This window comes from Ursus arctos, unplaced genomic scaffold (assembly GCF_023065955.2).
Source record: "Ursus arctos isolate Adak ecotype North America unplaced genomic scaffold, UrsArc2.0 scaffold_2, whole genome shotgun sequence".
In the NCBI taxonomy this organism is placed as follows: Eukaryota; Metazoa; Chordata; class Mammalia; order Carnivora; family Ursidae; genus Ursus; species Ursus arctos.
The window spans coordinates 102,970,646-102,995,533 of record NW_026622874.1 but is presented as its reverse complement, the minus strand read 5'-3'; the positions used below and the strand labels follow the sequence as shown (position 1 = coordinate 102,995,533).

At 54.5% G+C, this 24,888-nt stretch overlaps 1 protein-coding gene across 1 annotated transcript in view; it reads right to left on the bottom strand.

The window, feature by feature from the left end:
- Nucleotides 1-24,888, bottom strand: part of MAD1L1 (mitotic arrest deficient 1 like 1) — a 275,913-nt gene that overhangs the window by 52,899 nt on the left and 198,126 nt on the right. Inside the window, exon 14 of the mRNA XM_057315132.1 lies at nucleotides 20,406-20,494. Coding sequence (XP_057171115.1) covers nucleotides 20,406-20,494 — 89 coding nt within the window. The remainder of the gene's footprint in view (nucleotides 1-20,405; nucleotides 20,495-24,888) is intronic.

Genomic DNA, 24,888 nt, shown 5'->3' with positions numbered 1-24,888 from the left:
ACAGAAAAGAAACAAACAAACCCAACCCCCAAAACACCCAAAACAGTCCAGAGTAAACAGACAAGAAAAGGAATATTTAAGACTCATGAGGTTGTCACTCAGCTGTAGGGTGACTCCACGGAGCACAACGTCTGCGTGCGTGGAGCTCCCAAAGGGAAGGACAGGGAGGGAGAGGAGGACCAGCGCTGCAAGAAAGTGCCAGATTTGATGATCCAAGGTGCTCAACAAACCCCAAGCACAAGACACATGGAGAAAAACAGCACCAGTGCCTGTGAGAAGGGAAGAGAAATCTTCGGAATACTGAAGTAAACAAACAAAAAATACCAACCTAGAGTTTGATTCCCAGTAAAAATATTCATAAACAAAAGCAAAATAAAGATGTTCTCAGGCAAACGAAACCTGTAAGAGTGTGTCCCCAGCAGACCGCTCCACAAGGGAGGTCAAAGGAAGCCCTTCCAGCAGCGGGACAGGGACACCACATGCAGACTCGGATCCACGCAAAGAAGGAGCAGTGGAGAGCGTGACTACGTTGGCAAGTATGTGGTTTTCAATGTCATCTAAGTCTTCTAAGGATACTGAGACTACTAGCTTCTATTTGCAGTTGATGTACAAATGACCAGTGCCATCGCACAAGGTTCAGGCGTGTAACACAGGGATTCCACGACTACGGACATCACAGAGGGCTCACTGCGGTGTATCGACACCGTCTGTCCCCACATGAAGTTACTGCAGTGTCACGGGCTGCATTCCCTGTGCCGTACGTCACACCCTGTGACTCCCCTGTTTATAACTGCAGGTCTGTACCTCCTAGTCCCCTCCACCTATTTTGCCCGCCGCTCCCCCTCTGGTAGCCACCAGTTTGTTCTCGTATTTGTGAGTTGTTTCTGTTTTGTTTCATTTGATCACTCGCTTTGTCTTTCAGATTCCACGTGAGGGAAATGATACGGCATTAGTCTTTCTCTGCCTGACTTAGTTCACTGAGCATAACAGCCTCGAGGTTCATCCATGTTGTCACAGATGGCACTATCGTGTTCTTTTTTATGGCTGAGTAATAGTCCGCTGTGTGTATGAATATATGTACGTATGTGTGTGCGCGCACACACACACCCCCCGCATCGTCTAGCCAAGATACAAAAGCAAATTACCATCTTTTTGAAGAGACTATTTCAACAAACCTAAGAAAAGTGTATTGGGGTCTGAGGTGGAAGTATAAATAGAACGTGTGACACATGGCACAGGCTCAGGGGGACAACCGCACACAAGGAGTTACGAGGCTGCGTGTGTGGGAAGGTATGGCATCCCTCGCAGGAAGGCAGTGAGAAGCAGAACATGTGCACCATAACCCCGCAAACAACCCTAAAATAACGAAGCGTGACAACCAAAAAGTGAAAAAAGGAAATAAAATGAAATAATGAAACTCGCCCAATGAATTAGGAAGAAGCCAGAAAAACAGGAGAACAGGGAATGCAGAGGAAGAGATGGGGACGAGTAGAAGATAGCGAGACCCAGCCGTACCAGCCGCCACGTGACATGTGAACAGCCTACACACCCACCTAAACACAGGCCATCAAAGTGGACAGGACGGCAGCCCCCAACTACGTGCTGCTTACAAAAGAGCGCCCTTGACACGAAGAGCAGACGTCCGTAAGGCACCAACACGGAGAAGACAAGAGAAAGCTGAAGACACTGCTGGTGTCAAAGTGAATTTCAGAGCCAAGAACGGCACCCACAAAGCAAATTCATAATGACAAAGAGGCCAACGGGCCAAAAGAACATTACCGTCCTAAACACATACGTGCGAACGACAGAGCCTCAGCAGAGATGCAGAAAACCTGGTAGAAACGCAAGGAGACACAGCTAAACCCACAATTACAGCCAGAGATTTCAATATCACTCTCAGTGACTGAGAGACTGACGAGCAAAAAACCCAGAGGGACAAAGTAGACATGAGCAACACGATCAGCCAACTTGACGCAAGTGTCCAGTAGGAACACCCCGACCACGACTGCGGCAGGAATGCCCCGACCACGACGGCAGAGGGCACAGTGCTCTTGGGCAGACACAAAATATTTACCAACACAGACAGACACTGGACCACGCAGAGGCTCAACATGTTTTTAGTAATTCAAAGTATCTTCTGTGACCCTAATGGAACTGAGCTAGAAATCAGTAAAAGAAAGACAACTGGAAAACGTAATTTACAATAGCATCCAAGAACACAGAGCACGTGGAGATCAGTCTGGAAAAGCCGTCAGAGGCCCTGCCCTCTGCTAACCGTGCAGGGGTCCGCTGAGTGGAGGGGAATTAACATCAGCCCAAACACAGGGAGATACACCTGGCCGTGGCTACCAGGCCAGCCTGTGAGATCTGACTTCTCCCCACACTGTTCGAGAGAATCTAAGCCACCCCAAATCCCACACATTTCTCTGTACAAACAGACAAGCTGATTCTGAAAGTCATATGGAAATGTAATGGGCCCAGAACACTCAAAACAACATTGGGGAAAAGGCTGGAGAGCTAACAACCTAATTTCAAGAACTGTCATAAAGCCATAGTGAGCAAAACAGCCCTGGCCTGAAGTCAGACTGAGGAAGCACAACAGGGCCCAGAAATAAACACCTACATGTGGATGGTATGTTCTGGAAAATATTCTAAGGCAATGCGGCTAGGAAAGAATGGCATTTTTTTTTTTTAAATATTTATTTATTTATTTTAGAGCAAGAGAGAGCACGCATGTGAGCGGGAGGAGGAGCAGAAGGAGAGAGAGAATCCCAAGCAGACTCCCTGCTGAGCACGCAGCCTGACACAGGGCTCGATCCCAGGACCCTGAGATCACGACCTGAGCCAAAATCAAAAGTCAAACACTTAGTCGACTGAGCTACTCAGGCACCCAGAAAGGATTTTTTTTTTTTTTTTTACAAATGGCACTGGAACAGCTGGGTATTCGTTAAAAAAAAAATCCTGAAATTTTGTAATGTGTAATATAAAAAACTAATTTCGAAATGGAAATATAAACCTCCAAGTAAGTCAAAAAATTATAAAATTGCTAAAGAATATGGGGGAACACCTGTGAGTCTGGGATAGGCAAAAGTTTCACAGCTACAATACCCAAATCATCACAAATAAAAGGAAAAACATTGATACAGATTTCTCTTTAAAAGCCTCACGAGGCAGCGAGATGGCGAGCCACAGGGCGGGAGGGGAAGCCTGCAGAACAAGTATGTGACGGAGGAGCCACCCCCGGAACTGACGAAGATCGCTCCGGCTCGGCGAGGAGCAAAGCAGCTCACAAAAACCGGACACGGGTGGGAACACTCTGCCGAACAAGATACTGGAGGGTGACAAGCAGACACGCTCCACGTCATCAGCCGTTAGGGAGACGAAGTCCACACCACCGGCAGAGGCGGCCGCACACCGGTTACGGCTACAGTGAGAAAGGCTGCGGGCCAAGCGCTGGTGAGGACACCCCGGGAGGCCTTCCGCGGGCCGCAGGGACGCTGGACGGTGCAGCCACTTTGCGGACAGGCGGATTCCGCACGGCACGTCGCAGTTCCCCGAGAGATGGGAAGGACATCGCCACTCGAGGACTTTACTTGTAACGTAAAGCCGCTTCGTCTGTGAGAGCTGAAAGCCGGGAAAGCCAATGCCGCCCCCCCGCCCCATGCAGGCGCAGACAAACGGCGGCACGCCGACCTGGCAAAATCAGAAGGCACACACCACTGCTCTGCGCCCACAGCGATCTCTCAGGACAGGGAAGCCAGACACGAAGAGCGGACACCACGTGAGTCCATCCCAGCCCACTCTATCAAATGCCAACCAGCCCACGCGAGCGAGAGCAGATCAGTGGCTGCCCGGGAAGGGAGGCTTCCAGTCACCCGAGAGCGAACGTCAGGGGCGACGCGCAGGTCCAGCACGTGGAGGGGTGACTATTTGACAGGGGTGTGCGGGTGTGCGAATCTGTGAGCACATCACACTACACTCTGAACACGAGCGGCGTGTGGTTGGGCAGCTACGCCCAATGCAGCCGCCAGAACACCTGCTGGCGTGCGCCGCCTCTCAACCCGCGAGCGTGGCTGCAGGTCCCCGCGGCAGGAGTCCTGGCCGAGCGCCATTCCCGCTCGCAGACGGGAATCACCCGCGGCCGGGCCCCAGTGCTGACGCCCTTCTCTGTGGGGGCCAGGGCTGCTCAGACGGATTGAGGACGAGGAGGCGGCCCCGGGGGGTGTGGGGCGGGCCCAGCCCCTGAGGTCCCTCCGGGAAGCCGCCTTCTGTGGGAAGGACTCCGCACCTGGGGGGGGGGGGTTAGCGGGCTGCCTGAGGCCCTGCTGGGCCGCCGTGGAAACGGGATGTTCTGGATTCTGAGGGCTCGTGAGCAAATGTTCTCCAGGGCTAGATTCAAATCTGCACATCGATAAGATGGCTCGCTGTAATCCATCCCGCTGTCAGAGAACAGACCCAGTAAATAACACTCGTTCACGCGTTCTAAAATGGAGACCTTCTTTCTCTGGCCTCCTTTTCAGGCAAACTGCTACCTTGCTGAGAGAGAGAGAGAACGAACCGTGTGTGTTCAAAAGCTCACAAGGCCGCTTTGCCTTCCAGTGGTTCAAACAAGCAGCTGTGGTGTGAGTTTCTAGAAACTGACGGCCTCCATATCTTTTAGACGTGGGGGTGCTGTATAAACCGGATGACATCCCAGATCACCTCTGGACAAGACTAAGCCCGCCAGAGCAGGGTGCATGTGTGCAGGAATCGGCTAGGAGACGGTAGCTGCCAGCTCTTTTCACCGCACTCGAAACGGTGATGGGGGGAGGGGGTGCCGGGAGCAAGGCCCCGGAATGGCCTGGAGACGGGACAGTCAGTGGCACTGCCTACAAAGCACTTGTCCAGGCTGAGCACCCGCTGACCCCGCGCCACGCATGCTGCCTGCTGCCTCCTCCTCCCAGACAGGCCGCGACCGTCGGCTCGGGACTCTGCCGTCACGCCCTCACCGCTGACTTCTCCGTCCTGGGTGTCACACGCCCGCCTGTGTTTCCAGCACAGAGCGAAGTGTCAGGCTCACACAGGCACTGACGACTGTGCCCATACACAACAAACGTCGAATCCTGCAGTAGAGGCTGGAGCGTGGAGAGGCTGACAGCCCAGCTCTGGGGTCATTCATACAAGGAGGGGGGTCCTGCTATGACTGAACGCCTGTGTCTCCCCAGATTCTTATGCTGAAGCCCCAACCCCCGTGTGATGGAACGTGGAGGTAACCAGGGTTCGATGAGGTCATGAGGGTGGGACCCCGTGAGGGGTAAGTGTCCTTGTAAGAGAGATACCTGAGGGCTTGTGCGTGCTGTCTCCCGCCGGGAGTACTCGGCAGGAAGGCACGGTCTGCAGCCGGCAAGAGTCCTCACCGGGAACAACCATGTGGCACCTTGACCTCAGAATTACAGCCTCCAACAGGGAGAAAATTAATGTCTGTTGCTTACGGTGCCTGGGCTGTGGCATCTGCTGTGGCAGCCCAAGTGCGGAGGCAGACTTGGTCCTGAGGGGCGGGGGCCGCGGCGACAAGCCCCTGCCCATGTGGACACGGCTTCAGAGCCGGTGACGGGCATAGGCGGCAGGCGGGAATCTGGGCACTGAGGGCAACTATGGTGAGGACTCCGGTGGAAATAAAGAGGATGTTCTGGAAGTGAAGGAAAGGTAAGCCTCGCCACAGAGCTCAAGGAATTTGGCTGAACTGTGTTCTTGTGTCCCACGGAAGGCAGCACTAGCACGCGGCTGTTCAGCGGATTTCTTTTCTTTCTTTCTTTTTTTTTTTTTTTAAAGATTTTATTTATTTATCTATGTGACAGAGAAACAGCCAGCGAGAGAGGGAACACAAGCAGGGGGAGTGGGAGAGGAAGAAGCAGGCTCATAGCGGAGGAGCCTGATGTGGGGCTCGATCCCATAACGCTGGGATCACGCCCTGAGCCGAAGGCGGACGCTTAACCGCTGTGCCACCCAGGCACCCCTGTTCAGCTGATTTCTAAGCAGAGTTTGGAAAGAGCCACTTGCGATAAAGTGTGAACCAAGGATGTGCGTCGGGAAGGAAGTGTCAGTGTTAGGGACCCCTGGTCTCATGCAATGAGGAGGCCTCACCTCCACGGTCTTCCTCCCAAGAGCCCAGAACCTAGGTCTCCTCAGGGGACACGTCAGACAAACCCAACCGGGGGATGGCCAAGGCCACCTGGCCAGTGTGGCCGAGGTCACGGAAAAACAGAGAGAGACCAGGATGATGGCCAGAGCAGAGGAGCCAGTGGCAACCGAAACCAAGGTGGGGCCTGGACTGCGTCCAAAGGCAGGTGCCAAGAGCGGACGGTACACGCCCACAGCAGGCGCGACCAGCGGAAGATGTTGGAGACGGGTGGGGAGGGCGGGGGGACATGCACACGGGAGCTCTCTGTTCTGTTTTGCAAGCCTCCTTCCAATCAAAACTTCATCCAAAATGAACAGTTGGCATGAAAGAAGGTTACGGTATCACCCTGGACAAGATACTTATTCTCACTTCCTTCATCTATAAAATTGGGATAGTAATAGTCCATAATGGTTTTTTTACAGCTTGTTTTAAGAATTAAATGAGTCAGTGCTTGGCACGTAGTAAGGGCTCACACAAGAAAGAAACATGAAAAGAAGGAACAGCGACAGGAAGAAGGGAGCAAGCGGAAGTGGCCATGTTGGCATCGGACGCAGGGAACCAGCCAGCGGCCTGCTCGCAAGAGGCCACAGCGACACGACGTGCGGGCGCAGTGCGGAGACCCTGCGGGCTGAGTCCCAGAGCCGCAGGAAAGAGAACGGAGCGAGTGTTTTGGTTCCCCGTTGCACACCGCAGCCGGCCGAGTCTGCAGGAGCCCATCAGGACCTACGGGAGTACACTCGCCTGAACGAAGACATGCTTCACTGCTAAGGGTGTAACCAGCATCTGAGCTTCAGGGACTCACAATCACTCATCACCAACCCTACTACATGCAATAACGACAAAGTTGGAATTCTTTTTTTTTTTTTTAAAGATTTTATTTATTTGACAGGGAGACAGCCAGCGAGAGAGGGAACACAAGCAGGGGGAGTGGGAGAGGAAGCAGCAGGCTCCCAGCGGAGGAGCCTGATGTGGGGCTCGATCCCATAACGCCGGGATCACGCCCTGAGCCGAAGGCAGACGCTTAACGACTGTGCCACCCAGGCGCCCCCAAAGTTGGAATTCTTGCAGGAATTACCAAAATGTGACACAGACACGAAGCAAACGCATGCTGCTGAAAACGTGCCTGTAAAGGGGTTAATTCACCGGGCACAATAACCCCAAGCGTGCTTGCTGCTGAAAGCATTCAGAGTGACGAAGCAACAACGGGCCAGGCTGGAGGGAGAAGCAGAGGAGAGTGTGAGTGCAGCTGGAGCCTCCCCGCAGCAACAAGCAGACGCCGTAGGCAGAAAGGGCCGCACGAGACACAGGCCAGGCAGGCCTAACGGAAACGGGTATGACGCACCCCCACGAAAACAGAGTCCTTCTCAAGGACAGGTAAGCATTCTCCAAGATAGATCATATTCCCGTAACATTTAACAAACCTCAGCACATTTTTAAAAACTGAAATTGTACAAAGTATAGTCACAGACCGCAGCGGAATTAAACCAGAGGTCGGTAACACACAAGTAGCAGGACGATCTCTAAGCATCTGAACACCTAATGCCGCACGTCTACGTGACACACTGTTGGGAGAAACGACTGACGAGCGTCTCAAGTACGTTCGCCTGCACGAGACGGGGACGCGACAGCTCACTGCGGGATGCGGCTGAAGCATGAACACTCCCAGCAGAAAACAAGGTCTCAGATCAGTACTCAAATCTCCACCTTAAGAAACTAGAAGGAAAAGAAAAAACCTGCCCAGAGCAAGCAGAAGGATGGATACAGAAAGAGCAGACATCAGTGAAAGTGAAAACAGAAAAACACAGAGAAAAATGAAAGAAACCCAACACTGGTTCTGTGATAAGGCCGACTGAACAGTGAACCTCAGCAAGCCTGGCAGAGAAAGGAAGAAACAGAGGACACAAAGTCACAGTATCGGGAACGAGAGGCTTCCCCTACGGATCGTGCAGACAAGCGAGGACGGGGCTGCGTGCACAACCGCACACACGGGACCTCGACAAGTCATATGAAATGCACCGATTCTACAATCTAGCCCAGTTCTCCCAAGATAACGACGTAGCCCGGGTAGTTCTACGACTAGTAAAGACGTTACGCTGTTCGCTAAAAACCTCACACAACAGAGACATCCAGGCTTAGTTGGTTTTACTGGGTGCAAACATTTAAAGAACAAGCGATGCCAGTTCAAGACCATCTCTTCCAGAAAACAAAGAAGGGGATGCGTCCCGACTCATTTCACTCGGTCAGCATTATGCTGCATAAAACCAGACAAGAACAGTACCAGAGAGCTACAGGCCAGCATCCCTCATGAATATGGACACAAAACTCATCAACAAGACATCAGCAAGCTGAATCCAGCAATCTGTGAAAAGGACAATACGTTACAAGCAAGGAGGGCTCATCTCGGGGTGTCGGGCTGGCTCACTACTGAAACGTAAATCCGTGTCATCCGCCGTCCCGACAGTCTAAAGAAGGCGCACCACGTGAGCATGCCAATCAGTTCAAGAAAAAAGAAAGGACCCGAAAAAATTCAGTATCCGTTCGTGAGGAATCAAGAATAGAAGGGAACTTCTACAGCCTGATGAAAGACACCTACCAAAGACCTACAGTTCACCTCACTCTCAGTGGCTTAAGACTGAACGCCCCCCCAAGACCAAGAACAAAGCAAAGGTGTCCGCTCTCATCACCCCACTTCAACACTGTACTGAAGTCCCAGCCAGCACAAAACACAAGGAGAGGAGACCAAGGGCATACCGCTCGGCGAAGAGCCAAACTGACCAAGTTTATAGACAACAGAATATCTATGTAGAAACTTCCAAGGAACTGAACAAAAGAACCCTCATAAAACTGATGAGAAAATTAAGTAAGGCTTCAGGATACGAAATGAATAACTAAAAAATCAATCATTTCTATGTAATAGCAACATACGATAGCAAACCACAACAAAACAAACTTTAGAACTGAGATAAAAAGACACCCTTAGGTCCCAATTTAATAAAATTAGAAATGAAAGACAGAACATTACTTCTAATTTTTTTGGAAATAAAAAGGACTGCCAGACGAGACTGTGCACGACTATACATGGATTGGATAAGCGAGACTAATTCCTGGCAACTCACAAACTACCAAACCTGACACAACAAGGAGCAGAAATCTGGACAGACTAGTAACCAGTCAGGACAGAGAAGCAGTGATAAAGCAGCAAAGAAAAGCACAGGACCGGGTGGCTTCACGGGTGAGTTCTACCAAACACTCACAAGAGAATTAACACCAATCCTTCCCAAATTCTGCCCAAGGCTAAAGAGGAGGGCAGCCTTCCAAATTCATTCTACAAGACCAGCATTACGGTGGTGCCGTAGCCAGGCAAAGACACCACGAGCAAACACACACCAAGAACCCTTACTTAACAGCAAGGTAAGAATCCTCGGTGAGATACTAGCAGACCGAATTCAGCACCATATTGAAAGGATCATACACCACAACCAAGTGGGCTTCGTTCCAGGGATGCAAGGTTGTCTCAAAATAGGAACATCAATCAATACAATGCACCACATTAACAGAATGAAGAAAAACCCATGTGATCATCTCAACAGGTGCAGGGAAGGCATCTGACGTATCAACACTCAACCAGCTACAAGCAGAGAGGAACGTCAACATGACAAAGGGCGTGTCGGGAAAACCCGCGGCTATTTTCAATCTCAGCGGTACGAGATTGAAAGGTTTTCCCCTACGCTCAGAAACAAGACAGGGATGCCTGCTCTCACCACTTCCATTTGATATACTACTGAAAGTTCTAGCCGGAGCAATTAGGCAGTAAAAAGAAATGAAAGGTTTCCATATTAGGAAGAAATGAAACTGTATTTGCAGCTGCCATGATCTAGAAATTCCTAAAAAAATCTGCAAAGCAAACACACACCTGTTAAAGTTAATAAATGAATTCAGGAAGCTGCAAGCTACAAAATCAATTATGTAAAACTCAGTCATATTTCTGTTTGCTAGTAATGAATAATCTGAAAAGGAAATCAAGAAAACAGTTCCACTTACAACAGCATCAAAAAGAACAAAATACTTAGGAATTAATTTACCCAGGGAGGTAAAGGTGTGTATGCTGAAGACTGCTAAGCATTACTAAAAGAAATGAAAGAAGACAGAAATAAATGGAAGGCATCCCATGTTCAGGGATAGGAAGGCTTGAGTATGATTACACTGGAAGAGTCCAAATTATCTTGAAAAAGAAGAATGAAGCTGGAAGACTCATATGTCCCGATTTCAAAACTTACTAGAAAGCAATAGTCATCAGAAAGGAATGGGCTTTATACAGGTGACAATACGGATGAACCTCACTGATGCCAAGTGAGCAAGGCCAGTCTCAGAAGATTATATATTGTAGGGGCGCCTGGGTGGCTCAGTCGTTAAGCGTCTGCCTTCAGCTCCCGGCGTGATCCCAGAGTCCTGGGATCGAGCCCCACATCAGGCTCCTCCGCTGGGAGCCTGCTTCTTCCTCTCCCACTCCCCCTGCTTGTGTTCCCTCTCTCACTGGCTGGCTCTCTCTCTCTCTCTGTCAAATAAATAAATAAAATCTTTAAAAAAAAGATTACATATTCATCATTATAATGTAGGATTCCATAATCTGAGGATTCCATTCATCAGACATTACTGACAAAAATGGAGAAGGTGTCTGTGGCTGCCAAGGGGTCAGTGGTGTGGAGGTGGGTGGTTACAATGGGAGAGCACAAGGGGGATCCTGAGGTGGTGAAATACTTTGTTCTCCAACTAAGGGGCAATTAATATTCATAGAATGGCACCCCTCATGAAAAAAGGTAATTCTACTATACAATAATTTTTAAAAAGATTTTATTTATTTATTTGTCAGAGAGACAGAGAAAGAGAGAGAGAGAGAGAGAGAGACAGAGCGTGCACAAGCAGGGGGAACGGCAGGCAGAGGGAGAAGCAGGCTCCCTGCTGAGCAGGGAGCCCGATGTGGGACTTGATCCCAGGACCCTGGAACCATGACCTGAGTTGAAGGCAGACGCTTCACCGACTGAGCCACCCAGGTGTCCCTGTAATAATTTTAAAGTGAAATATAAAGAAGCTCCTGGTTACGGTCTGTACTTTACCTGTACTTCCCGCGATGACAAGTGCATGTGTGCAAATCTATCAAACGTGTCTACGGCACCAGGTGGGGGTGGGGGGAGTAATTTTATTGCCGACCTTCTTTAGAACTGAAGGCACACGGTGACAATAAAAGGAAACCAGCTTGTATTTTGTTTCATTATTGTTTTAACCTTCTCCAAAGAGAACGCGCGGTCTCAGACCTGTTCCCCGGGGGGAAAGTGCGCGACCCTGCTCCGGTACTCTGCCAGTTGTGGCTCCGTATTTTTCTACTGTAGGCCAGCTAGCCTCGGTAGAACACTACTTTCTAACCCCCTCTTTGGACTGTTTGTCGAATTCTGTAGACTAACGCAGAGAAGGCACAGGTGCAGAGCCTGGCCCACGGGAAGTACTGAATCAATGCTAGCTGCTTTGACTACAACTGTTACCGCCACGACTAGAGCAAGGAGCTGTCGTCGCTCTCGAAAGTACAATGCATCAGAATCCTAGACGCAGCCAGACTTCTATGGTCCAAATAACCATCAGGCTTTTGAAACCCAGAAACACGCTTGCATGTATGTCAAAACACGGACAACAGTTAATGCACAGAGATGTTCATCGGAGCTTGCTGTGAATGGCTGAAAACTGGAAACAACTCCAACTCCAGAAGAGGATTAATTAACTACGTTTTGGAACAGACTCTCCATTAATATTTACAAAGAGACTGTAAAAACATGGCAACGTGTTAGCTTTTAAAGTGGAGAAACAGGGTTTGAATGATGTGCTCCACTGTTTATAAAACATACGTGAACGGAAAAAACACCAAGACTCCAGCGAGAGACGATGGTTCCTATACATAGATTTAAGTGTCAATCTCTCTCAAAATCTCACTAAAACAAGAGTAAAGGTTTTCCTTATTTTTTTTCCTATACTTTGTACTCCCAAGAGGACAAAGAAAATAAAGGAAGGGGAAACATCAAAAGACCTTTAGAAGCTGGAAAGCAGATGGAGGAGTGGTAAATAACCTAGAAAGCTAAATCCTAGACTGGCAGCGGAAAAGCCAAGAAAACTCTACAGACTCGGGAATGGGCACCACCAGTAGTCACTTCTGGAAATGGAGAAAGTAGGGCTCCACCTGGAAGACTGATTGGAGGTGCATTTTTTTTTTAACTTTGTAGGAAATAATTACAGGAACTTGCAAAAAACATACAAGGAAGCCCATGTGGTCTTCACTTAGTCTCCCTCCGTGGTCACAACTTGAAGCAAATACAGTTCGATCTCAAACCCAGGAGAGCTGACACGGGTGTAGCCCCCGAGGTCCCCCCTCGCTAGCCCGCATGAGCTCCCGCCGTACATGCAGAGCTACGTGACCACCGCGGTCAAGATGAAGACCCGGGTCAGCGCGGAGGCCGCTCCTGGAGACACCCCCCGCACACACACCCTGACAACCTCCTCTGTTTCTGGAAGAGCTGCATCGAGCTGGTGTTAAGTACTCTTGAAGTCCTTAGAATTCTTGAGGGACGCCATGTGGGCCTGGAAATACCTTTTGGGGGAGCATTTTAGTTATGAACTCAATTTGTTAAAGCTTGTAAGACTATGCAGATGATCTGTCTCATGCCGGCTGAGCTGTGGGAGTCTGTGGTTTTGGGGGAATTGGTCCATTGCTCCTAAGGTAATGAATTTGTAAGCATAAAGCTGCCTGTAGGACTCCTGTTATACCCTTCAGAGGGCTACGGGATCTAGGGACACCCCCATCTCGTTCCTGATATGGGTGACAGCCTTCTCTTTCCATCTGTGTCTGTTTTGCTACGAGTTTATTAATTTTATTGCCCTTTTTCAAAGAATGTTTTGCTTCAATAATTTTTTCTGTTGTTTCTCTCCTTTCAATTTCACCACTGTTTGCTACTTTCTATTTCTTTGTTTCTGCTTGCTTGGGGCTGGAGGTTGGACTATAACTTGGAGCGCTCTCCACCTCCTTGGCCCTGACCGAGCCATGTGTCGTGCGCTCAGGTCTGTGCCTTGTCACGACCACTCAGTGGTGCTGACGTCTCCTGCGAGACTGGCTTGTTCACACACGGGCTATTTAGAAGGGCGCGGTCTAACGTGCAAATGAGACGGTCCTGTTGTCTTCCTGTTACTTTTAGCGTGAGGCTGGTCTGGTCAGAGAGCGCGCTCTGTAACTTGACTCTTCCAAGTGTGTTTCATGAGCCCAGACACGGTCTGTCTTGGTGAATGCCCGGGGGCCCGTGAAAGGAGGGTTCCATGGAGTGCGCCATCAACGCCAGCCGGACCCTGTGGCTGACAGAGATGCCAGCAGTCCCGCCGTCCGACTGAGCTGGGGCCTCGACCGAGCACGTGGATGGTCTCCTCCTGCTGTCAGGTCTACCACGTCTCGCTCTGTGTTCTAAAGTTCTGCTGTTTGGCGCAAACACACTTGGGATCACCGTGTCTTGTTGCTACGCTGGTCTTCGTGTGATGTCCCTTTCCCCTTCCCACCTAGCTAGACGGCTGTGGCTGCAGGGAGCCTCGGCCGTGGAGCAGGACAGGTCTGTGTTTTTATCCACCCGCTAATCTCCATCTTTGAACTGGTGCCATCTAGGTCATTTCCCTTCAAAGTAACTCCTGATTTGCTCATGCTTAAATCTGCCGTGGTATTATTTGTCTTCTGACTAAGCCTCTGTCTCTCGTTTTTTGCCTTCCAATGGGCTCCTTTTAGGACTCTTTTTCATTTTACTGACAGTGGTTTTGAGTGCAGTGCACTGTACAGCTGTCCTTGTGGTTGCCTCAGGCACACAAACGTCTGTCTGTCCCTCGGCCGGCCGCCGTGGTGAGGAGCGGAAGCAGAGCTGCCCCCGGCCCGTCCCCCGACGTGCACGGAGCACCACCGCCCTGTGCGCTCAGGGGCTGCCGACCACCGAGTGCCAGTCAGCGAACACGTGGGGAGGCCAGCCCACGCCACTGTCCTCCTCCCCTCTGGGAATTCCCAAGCTCTCCTCTGTCACCCCGTGCTTCCGTCCGGGACGCTCCCTCGGCTGCCCTGAGAACGGCATGCTCTTCCGCTCCCCCCGAAGCACCTGTCCCTGGCTGACAGCTCCACGCTGCCCAGTGGCATCCCCGCGCATGGGGCGGTGTTTCTCCGCAGCTCCTTTCAAGACTCTATCTCTAGTTCTCAGATTACTTAGGATGCGCCGTGTGTGACTGTCCGTGCTACACGGTGTGCAGTTCGCCCAGCTTCTTAAATCTGTATGTTTATGCCCTTCACCGAATTGGAGGAATTTCCAGTCATTGTTTCTTCAGATATTTTTCCAGCTCTGGTCTTTCTCTTGCCTCTGGGGCTCCGATGAATGCATGTCTATATCCAGGGCCCCGATCCCAGCGGCTCTGCTCCCCTTTGTCAGCTGTCAGCCTGTTTCCTCCATCCGTCTGACGGATGCCCTCTGTCCGTTTGCCTCTGAGGTCACGACTCTTGTCCCCAGCCCACTGCCGAGTGCCCCTTGAACTTTGCATTCTGGTTGGGCTCTTTTTTTTTTTTTTTAAACTAATTTCTCCTTCTTTGTTGATGTTCACCATTTTTTCATTTGTTTAAAGAAGATCCATAACTGTTTGCTGACGCACGTTATGACTGGTACTCTACGACCCTTGCCAGATAATTCCACCACCCACGTCACTGCCCTGAAACCTGCTGACTGTCTTCTCTCGCGCAAGTTATGACAGCCTGGCTCTGGGTACAGTACGAGACTCTTTTACCATATCCTGCGACTGAGTTATTCTGTTCGGGGTGGCCCCTGTGCAGACGCAGTGCCAGGTCCAGGAGGCAGGTGCAAGTCCCACCACCCATGGGCCCTGTTCACACGATGCTGGCGGAGTGGGGCCCTGCACACAGTGGGGTGTAAGCCGGGCTCCCCGTGCAGTCCCACGGACACCAGGGACGGGAAAACAAGGGCTACCTTGCCGCTGCAGGTCGGAGTGCAGGCTTCCCGCTGAGCCTTGTGAGCCTGGGGCAGTGGGAGGGTGGAGCAGGCCCCTGCTGTCTTGCTCCAGCTCTCGACTGCAGGGGAAACTGGGTGGCCATGGCTCCTGCTCAGGGGACCACGGAAGGCTGGCTCCCCTCACCCTGCTGACACGCCCGGCACTGCCTGCACTGGGGGCTGGAGAGGAAGGTGGGTCACCAATGGCCCGGCTGACACAGGCTATGGGGACCGAGTGCCCCTGCTGGTTGTCGTGGGGCGGGTGTGGTCAGAAAGGCGCTCCAGCATGGACACGGAGAGCTCACCGTCACGCTGCTCAAGCTCCAGGGTCCCACATGGGCCACCTTTCCTCCCCTTCCAGGTCTTGCCTGCCTGTATATCATGCCAGGTTTTAAGTCTTACTGTAAGAACGTGGGTGGAACGGGACAACTGACCAGAATGGGACTTTGAGATCTTTGGAAAAGTCAGCATCTCTGTGTTTCCCGTCAGCCTTTTCTCTCCCTGTCTTAGAAGAATACCAGAGGTTTGTTTTCTTGAGAGAGAAAACAGCAGGTCTCCAGGCTGAGGAATACCAGATAAAGTGCAAAGTCACCGCGGTGACCAGGGGACTGCAGGAAGGTTTCCATAGTGATGCTGAGCTTCCCTGTCCTGTCCCCTCAGTTCCCAGGTGATGGCAGCACCTACACCTTGCAGACAGGATCTTCCCCTTAAGCCACCACCAGTCCCAAGGCCCCGTGAGGTGGCCCAGCAGAGCCCTTGGGCCCTACCTGCCCCGTGAGCAGATGGCCAGGCCCACCACACTCCTGAGTACAGCATCCAGCCTGAGAGAAGAAGGTCCGGTTTACACCTGCCACGCTGACCTGACCATGAAAGCAGCCGAGAGAGAACAGGCCGCCTGGAGAGAAGAGAGCTGCACAGAGGACGCAGTGCGCTCGCAAAGCCACGACAAGGCGTCCTATGTATGAAAGAATATTCAGGGAACAACAACCAGACAACAAGAAATTTTAGGAAACATCACTGCAGAAACACAATAAAAACAGGCTGAAAAATCTGAGAAAATTTTACAGAAAGCAGATAAAAAGATGGAAAATAAGATCAAAAATCTTTAAAACAGAGCATTAATTTAGGAAGTTCAACACCCAAATGAGTCTAGTCTCAGAAAAATTAGAGAACCCGAAGAGAAGAAACAGTCTAAGAATAACCGCAGAGAATCCCGGAGGACAGAAGGGTAGGGGTTGCCAGAGACCACTGAGCGCCCCGCATAGCACATCAGCACAGGCCCGCGCGGGTCTCTGTGGCAGGTGGACACGCGCCCCAAGGAGAAGACTCAGGCCCGGAGAGAGGGCACACGCTCCCTTCGCTGCCCGCCGCACAAGTCAGCGCAGGGAAGAGGCCGGAGCCCTCCGCGGCCTGGCACCCTGCCCTCGGGCGAGGCCACCAGCTCCAGCCTGCAGAGCGGGGGGTTGGCAGAGGCCCAGACTTGGTGGTCAGGCCATAGTCCACAGAGATGCCTGCAGCCCAGACGAAGGAGGGGAGCGTGAGGCCACAGAGGCTCCCGCAGGCTGGCCCCAGCCTCCCCGGCCGACCCCGAGACACCCGGTGCTGGCCCAAGAGCTCATGGCCTGTGAGCAGCAGGGCTGGAGAGTTGCCTCAGCCCGGTGGCACCTTTCCACCAGGACCGCTCCCTGAGGCGAACGGCCCCAGGTCTGAAAGGAGGAGGCTTTGTCCTTAGTGCCTGGGTTGTGGGTGGGGGCCGGGAAGCCATGGCCTTGTCCAGCGGTGCCCTCGTCTCCGAGATCAACCAACCATTCTGGGAGCTCAGGGCGCGGGGCCTGTGTCCTCCTCTTCACAGACTCGTGGGTGCACAGAAGACAGGGTGTTCAATAACAGAAGACTTTTTATAAAAAACAAGTAAGAGCCTAGCACCTGACCTTCTGGAAAGGGCGTGGGTGGGACGACAGGGCCTGGTGCCTGCTGTCCCCAAAGCAGGGGTCCCGGGCTGGCAGAGAGGGCCTGGGGCTGGGCCAAGAGCTGTGGGAGGGGCCAGCAGGTGCCGCAAAGCCACATGCGACTCCAGAGGGACTGCAGTCCACCTGGCCACGGAATCCACAGACCACAGTCAGGATCTGCTAGTGCTGTCACGTGACAGCAGACAAGAGAGCACCAGGATCTGCTGCAGGTGAAAGGGCCCCACAGCCTCGACTTCGATCTCCACGGAGGTTCCCCTAGTTTGCTCGTTAAAGAGCAACGTTCCGCATGTGTGCATGACGTTACGTGTGCACAGTTAACACATCACCTGCACCTCACAACCTCGACCACAGGTACTCACACGTAACACAGTTACCATCTGCCTGTGTCCGTCCCCGTCCCCTACGACCACGGGCTCCCCGGTCACCAACAGCAGGCCACGAGCGGCCCACTTGTCTTTCTCTCAGTCTAGGAAACGGTGAGGGGAACAAGAGATTATGAAGGTGGCTGGGGGCCTCTAGGGTTCCCCACCCTCCCCTGTGGGAGGAGCTAGAGCAGAGGGGCCAGGGCTCCTCTCAGGGGTGGGGGTGGCTGCTGCTCACCGGCGCCCTCCCCACCCACCCCTCCCAGCTGAAGGGCCACCTTGAGTGGCGCCATGCAGCTTCGCAGGAAAGCAAAGAATGCCTGTGACACAGGGGAAACTGGGACATGGCACCACGTCGGAACATTTACCATGAAGGGGATGCCGGGAGGGGCAGAGGGGCCAGGTGCATGGGGTGAACGGCGGGGTGAATCGTGGGGTGAACTGCGGGGTGAATGGCAGGGTTAACCATGGGACAAACAGCGGGGTTCACCTGCGCCGTAGCAGCTGAGGGGCTGGTAGGGCCTCACAGACCTTATTTCTCAGCCACTGGTCCCAGGGAAGGGCTGGGGTCGGGGGCTCCCCGTGGCTGTGCTCGGTGGACCCCAGAGCCTGCCCGGCAGGGGCTCTCACCAGAGGGCTGAGGGGGAAGCGCACTGTCACGCGTGGCTCCAGCCCTCCCTTGAGCAGCCAGAAACTCGGAGGGCAACATGCACGTGTCCCGGCAAGTGGTCCACACAATTGTCGACCCAATTTCGATTAATTAAGCACAAAGGCTCGCCTCCCACAGTTGCTTTCACCAAACGAGATGGTGGGGACAGGCAGCTTTGATCTTGATGTACAAGATATCACTGACAAAGCCTTTTATTTAGATCTTAAAAATAAATAAAAACGAATGCACCCTAAGTGTGCCAGTGCACGCAAACGTGAGTGCAGCCGGCCCTGCTCGGCCAACAGCCGACCAGGGCCTGGACATCACGTCCGCATCTCTAGGGGAGGGCGTGGCGGGAGGCAGGACCGCTGCACTTGGCGGCTCAGGTCTCCAGCAGAAGGGTTCCAAGCACCTGCTGCGTGGCCAGGTGGGCGTTAAGGCAGAGTGGGGTTGCCGCCTCTCATCCACATTCCCGCACTCACAGGGGGGCTCCCGGGGCCGCACCCAAGGCCCCTCAGGATCAGTACCAAGCACACTGCCCTGGCCCAGCTCCTCGTGGGGCTCCCGTGGAGAAGCCCGTCCACATCCCGGGCCTTGGCTGCCCTTGCCTGGAACCCCTCTGCCGCCCCTCCTCACTCACTTACCATCAGGACCCACACAAACTCCACCTGCTCTCTGGGGCCCCGAGCCCACCCTCTGACTGCAAAACCATGCTCATGTCCGGGCTGGGGCTGCTCCTGGAAGTCGGGCGTAGGAGAGTGTTTGCTGCCTGTCTACAAGGCGACATTCCCACAGCAAACGCTTAGCTGACACTGGCTGGGAGACAGATGCCCCCTCGCCAAGCCCCTCTTCCAGGTCCCCATTCTGGGCAGCCAAGGGGGCTCTTACAGATGTGATCGCTCCTTTGCCCTGAAAGCTTTGCTGGCCCCACTGCTTCTGGGAACAAGGCCACAACCTTACCAGGCCCTCATCTGGCCTGGCCTGGTCCCTGACGCCCTGCTGGTCTCTCTCCAATATGGAGCCCTTCCTCCCACACCACGTCCTCACACGCGGCTGCCTCCCCCACTAAGCCCTGGGTCCTTGGCTCTGCCTGGCCTGCCCCCAGAGCCCCCCAACACTGTGGGGCAGACCCCACGGACACGGGTTCTCGGGGCACCTCCGCCATGCTTTGGCAGCCCAACACCGCTGACATGTTATGTGAGTGACATCCCCCCTAATCCCCGTTAAACTGCAAAATTCAGGAAGACAGACCACATGTGCCCTTGCTCACACTGCTCGTCCTCACGCTTAGCCTGGAGGACGCCTACAGCACACACTCGTATCTGAACAAACTGGCCACCGTGGAATCGGGTGGGTCCCCAGTGACAGCTGTTTAGAGGCCAAGGTCCTGACACGAGAGAGCCTCTGGAAATGACAGGAGAAACCTGGAACCTAGAGGAGGGCCATCGCCTGCACCTACACACTGCCCGCGGGGACGTCCACGGCCCACATGCAGTCTCATACCCACAAAGAAGGGCTGTCCGCCCAGCGCAGACGAGGCAACAGACCTGGGGAGGGGCACAGGCAGCAGGGTCCTTACCCACCCCATCTCCCCGACCCACCAGAAGCTCCTGAGGATGGGAAAGCAGGCGCCCTGTGCCTGGCCGGCGGCAGGCGCTCTGAGCACCCCAGAGCTCAGGTTGCTTGGCCTGCACTCGCTCTGCACCCAGACTGTCTGGGGGGATGCCGTTTATTTGCCCATCGGCCCCTTGCCAGTAACAAACAGGGCCACTTGGGGACCCAAAGGGAGCTGGGAGTAGGCCCTTCAGAGCTCTGCCTCGGTCTCCCTGAAAACCTCCTCCTTCAGGACCTGCTACCTCGTCCGGTCCAGGAAGTGGGCAGTGTGCTGTGTTGGGATGGGGTCAGATGAATCGAGAAAGCCTCTGCAGGAAACAGGTGCGTTCTGAGCTGGCCGGACACACGGACTGCAGGTGGCCTGGCTGACATTCGGGAAGAACCCGGGAGCAGCTCTCTTCTGAAATAGGGCTATTCGTGCCTGAGAACGTTCGGACAAGCCCCTGCTCACAGGCTCTGCTGCCCCTGCACAGACGGCGGGACCCTGGAAGGCCCTCAGCACCGGGGGGCAGAGCCAAGTCTCCGTGCAGAGGACTCCGAGTGGACGGGGTGTGTTCAGGAAGGCAGGCCCGGAGGCCACAGGAGCAGACGTACCTGAGTGAGCTCGCCTCCTCCCTGGATAGCGGGAAGCTCTGCTCGGCGGCGCTGGACTGAGACTGCAGCATCTTCACCTCCATCTCCAGCTACGAGAAAGCACAGGAGGGTCAGCCGGAGGCCCTGCTGCAGCCCCACCGACCCCCACAGGACCCAGGAACCCAAGATCCCACACGCAGCTTCCAGTGAAAGGGGGGGCGACGCCGGGGGCAGAGCCACTGTCTCCTGGGCTACTCTGTGTCCCAGGGACCTGGGCAGCCGGACCTCACAGCCCGCCAGCTGCGCAGACACAAGCTCCCTCGCAGCGCCCACCTCTGGGGCAGCAACAGACACACACTCCTTCTGCGGCATGCTGACGGGAAACACCGAATCTGGGGAAGGGGGTCACAGCAGGTGCGAAGAGTCCAGTCTGAGTTTACCAATGCTTCGGTCTGCTCTAACAGCCATGGTGTTTTATTTATTTGCTGCTTGGAACTCCCTTGCAGAAGGACAGGTAATGCACAGATTGCCCGGGACAGATGCACACAGGCTGGTGAAGGAGCAGGGAGGGGTTCCTGCCTGGTGGCCCAGGTGCAGGAACAGGGGCAAGGGCTGGGGCGGGGGCCTTCACGGGAGCAAGCCTGCGGTCTGCGTGCAGCCCTAGAACTCCTGCTCCCCGCAAAGCACGCCTCCTTCCCTGACCCCAGCTCCTTGCTGGAGATGCTCACGACGCCAGAGCGATTCCTCAGGGCCCCGTCTGGCAGATGTGGCCCTGCACCCATCCATCTGATCAGGGTCAGTCTGTCTGGCCGCTGGGCTCCCGGTTCTTGGACCAGAACAGACGGGGGGAACCGACTGCACAAGAGAGGAAAGCAGGCACGGGGTGGGCGCCCTCACGTGCACCCAGGATGGTCTGCTCTGACACAGACATGGGTTTCAAGGCTCCTTTGTGGGACTCTCAGACGGTGGGGTGTGCTGAATGCCCCTGAGCTCGCAGCGTTCAGCTCATCTGTGAGAGAACAGGAAGGCCGGGAGAGGTGGCCGGTGGGCCCTTGTCTTTCACAGGGCTTTCCCGGAAGGTGCAGCCCCGTGGGTGGCGGGAGCACCACCAAGAACACGGGCCTGCCAGCCTTTGCCCTCGTTATCACACAAGACCCAGTCCTCAGAGCGGATGTCCCCGAGGGACCCTGACGAGTCATTACTCGTTAGAAATGACCTCAGTCAGCTGAAGAAAGCAGCACAGGTGTGAGCAGACAGGTGTGTCAAGTCCCAGAGCCACACGGAAGCCCCTGAATGGGACAATGACCATGACAGTCTGGTGAGCACTGTAGGGGGAGCTGACAGGGTGGGGTGCAGGGCAAACATGAGCCTCCTCACCTCATCAGGGTGCACACAGCTCCCACGCAGCCCCTCCCCACAGGGGCCTGTCCTGATGCCCCAAATGGAGGCCACTCAACCTCCCCACCCGACTCTGCACGCCAGGGACAGGGGATTTCGGGAAGAGACCTCCTGCCACGCCCACCCAAAGGCACAGGCTGGGAATGACGTGGCCAGTCCGCGTCTGTGGACCCACCCCACCACCCTCTGGGCCGCATGGCTGAAACCCCTGTCCCTTCACTGGGGTGGCAGAGAGCTCCCAGTCCTGCACCAGCACGTGGACGATGCCACTGTCCTGAGCTGGGGACAACAGGTTCTGCAGGAAGGGTGCTGACAGACCAGCGCGGTCCGGGGCTGGGGAAGCAGAGAGCGTGTCCATGTACCTGCCCTCCTGGGCCTGAAGGAACAGCCTTCTTCTCGAAACAGTCCTCTCCAGACTGTTCCTAGAAAGGGCCTACTGGGGCAGGTTATTTAGGAATTCTCGGGCCCAAGGCATCCAGTCTGTATGAAGCCCTGATACTAATCATTGAGGTCCCCAGTGGGACCACCGCACACATGGGTGACCCCAATCCTGCTGGTCGTGGAGAGCAAGCACGAGCGGGAGTGGCCTCCGCAAAGTCCCCAGAGGAGTCAGAGTCCCCACACACATGGCTGCGCCACACATGCCCGCCAGTGGCTACTGGCCGCAGTCCCCCTGCGCAGGGCAGCCACGAAGCGACCACACCATGACGCCACAATGTGAAACAAGGCCTACTCACACTCATGGACAAGCGGCGTCCACTGTGGCCGGGGTCCTTCCTGTTCCTCCCACACACACTCCCTGAACCGGCCACGATCCTCACTCCCTTCTGATGCTGCCTGGACGCTTATGCAGGAGCTGGAGGACCCTGTGTCCTGTTCATGGCCACAGCCAAACGGGCCGGTGACACACAGACCTCGCTGGGCCAGGACGACTCCCCTGGAAGGATGCAGCAGCAGCCCGAGTGCACCGGGCCGAGCCCGCTCCGTCTCTTGAGCAGAGGAGTCTGCACACCCCACAGCTGCAGGTGCCCGTGCAGCAAAGCCGGTCTGCAGACTGCAAGCCAGGACACTGCGCAGGGATGTCACGGTCCCGGCCCCAGGCCGCCGCCCCTCCTCCCGTGGGCTGTGAACGCTGTGCGGCCTCAGGACCCGAGGTTCAGATGTGGGACACACAGGGTACACACCACAGAGGCCTCTGCAGAGCACACTGGCCACCCCGGTGCTAGCCACAGCCAGCCAGGCCGTGCGGCTCCAGACGCGGGCTGTGCTTCTGGCAGCAAACAGGAATCGGCCCCTCCTCTAACTTGTCTCTTTATTTATTGTTAGAGAAACGGTAAGACAGCCCGCACCTTGTTTTGTACTCTGGTTTTCTCACTTAACTTTGGAGAGATTTCCAAACCAGTGCATCGAGACAGCCTCCGGTTCATGTTTGTGGCCCCGTGGAACTCGGCCATGTGGACCTCCCACCTCTTGCTGCCCCGTCTCCATGGACCGTTTCCACTGCTTTCCACACGACGGCATGAAATCAACACCGTGGAGAGGGCGAGGAGGCTCTTGGATGCGCTGGTCCTCCCACGGGTTTCCTCCTGTGGTCGACCTACCAGCCCCCAGACAGACCCAGATGTCCCCGTGCGAGGATCCCAAGGCACAACAGCCCCCCGCTGACGTCTGACTCCATGTGGTCACCAAGTTCTGCGTCTGCTCCTGACTTCCTCTTCATCTGCCGTCCTGTCCACAACAATTCCAGGGCACTTTCTCTCTCCCACCCCAGCCCTCCCCTCAACCATCACAATAAAACAAAAAACAAAACCTTTTTAGAAAACACTGGGACTATGTTAAATGCACAGACCAGGGAGTCATCCTGGGAAGACGCAGCCACCTGTCCCACTCACGGGGGCACGGTCAGCCTCGCGCACTCCCCACAGAGAGCAGGCCTGCGGCTTCTGTGTACCCCGCTCGGTTGCCGCTGCACGTGGGTGCAATTTCTTGTCTTACCTAACTTGTGTCTGTACGTGCAGGCCTGAAAATCCCTGCACGCTCCTTTTGTTCCCCACCCTTGCCCACCGCTCGGGCCGCTGCAGCCGCTCTCAGCAGGCCAGCTCGGCACACGACCACGTCGGCCGTGAGAGCGATGGCCTCCGTCCTCCCGGCCCGGGGGCTGCACCTCCCACCAGGAGCCCCGGATGTCCCGAGCCTGTCTGTGGCGTCCCTGGACCTGAAGCTCGTAGCTTCCTATTTACAGCATGTCAGCTTGGGTTGAAATAGACTTTATTATGTTGAGAAGTTGTCCATATGTTCACATTTTGTTAAGACTAATGTTGGGTTTCTGTCAAATGCCTTTTCAGCAAATATGGAGCACTTGCCCTAAAAAAAAAAAGCCAGCAGTCCAGCGCCGGGGAAAATGCGGGGCATGCCCCAGGTCCGCCGGCTCCGTGCCCGACACGTGGGCCCGGGCACTCAGGGTGGCGTCTGCAGCTGGGGCCCCCTGCAAGCACGAGGCCCACACAGCACAGTTGTCGCTCCCCGCTCTGGACTCCGGTGAGCGCGCGCGGACACACGGGGTCCACGCTCTGATGGCCCCGCAGCATCTCCCCCGACACTGCCTCCACCTGAGGCGACCGGTTTCTGTTTCTTCTCATTGGGGGAGGGAGGAGCAGCTGTTTTGCGACAACTGTGTATCTCGTCTCTTTAACGTTTCTACCACTTCCGGAGTCAGTACTGCTGGATCACGCTTTCCTAGAAAAGGGTTCCTTTCATTCAGATTTTTATTTAAGTTGAGCTGTGGTACAACTTCCATCTACTGTTTTTAGATGCACCTTCACGTTTGCTCTATTCCCTGTACTGTCGAGGTGCGGCTCACACAGGGTCCCGCGTGGGAGCCCTGGCCCGGCTCCGGGACTGCGCGTGTCCGCGCCTGTGGGGCGCCGCGGCAGGACCAGAGGGCGGGGCTCCCACCCACCCTCCAGGCCAGAAACTCTGACTATTCTCAGTCCTCATGTGGCTGGGGGTGCGTGCGCTCACTTTGCACTGGGACTGTGAACGATGCATACGTCTAACTGGCTTTATTTCGGGGCACGGGCGCTTGGGTTTAGTGCTTCCACTATTT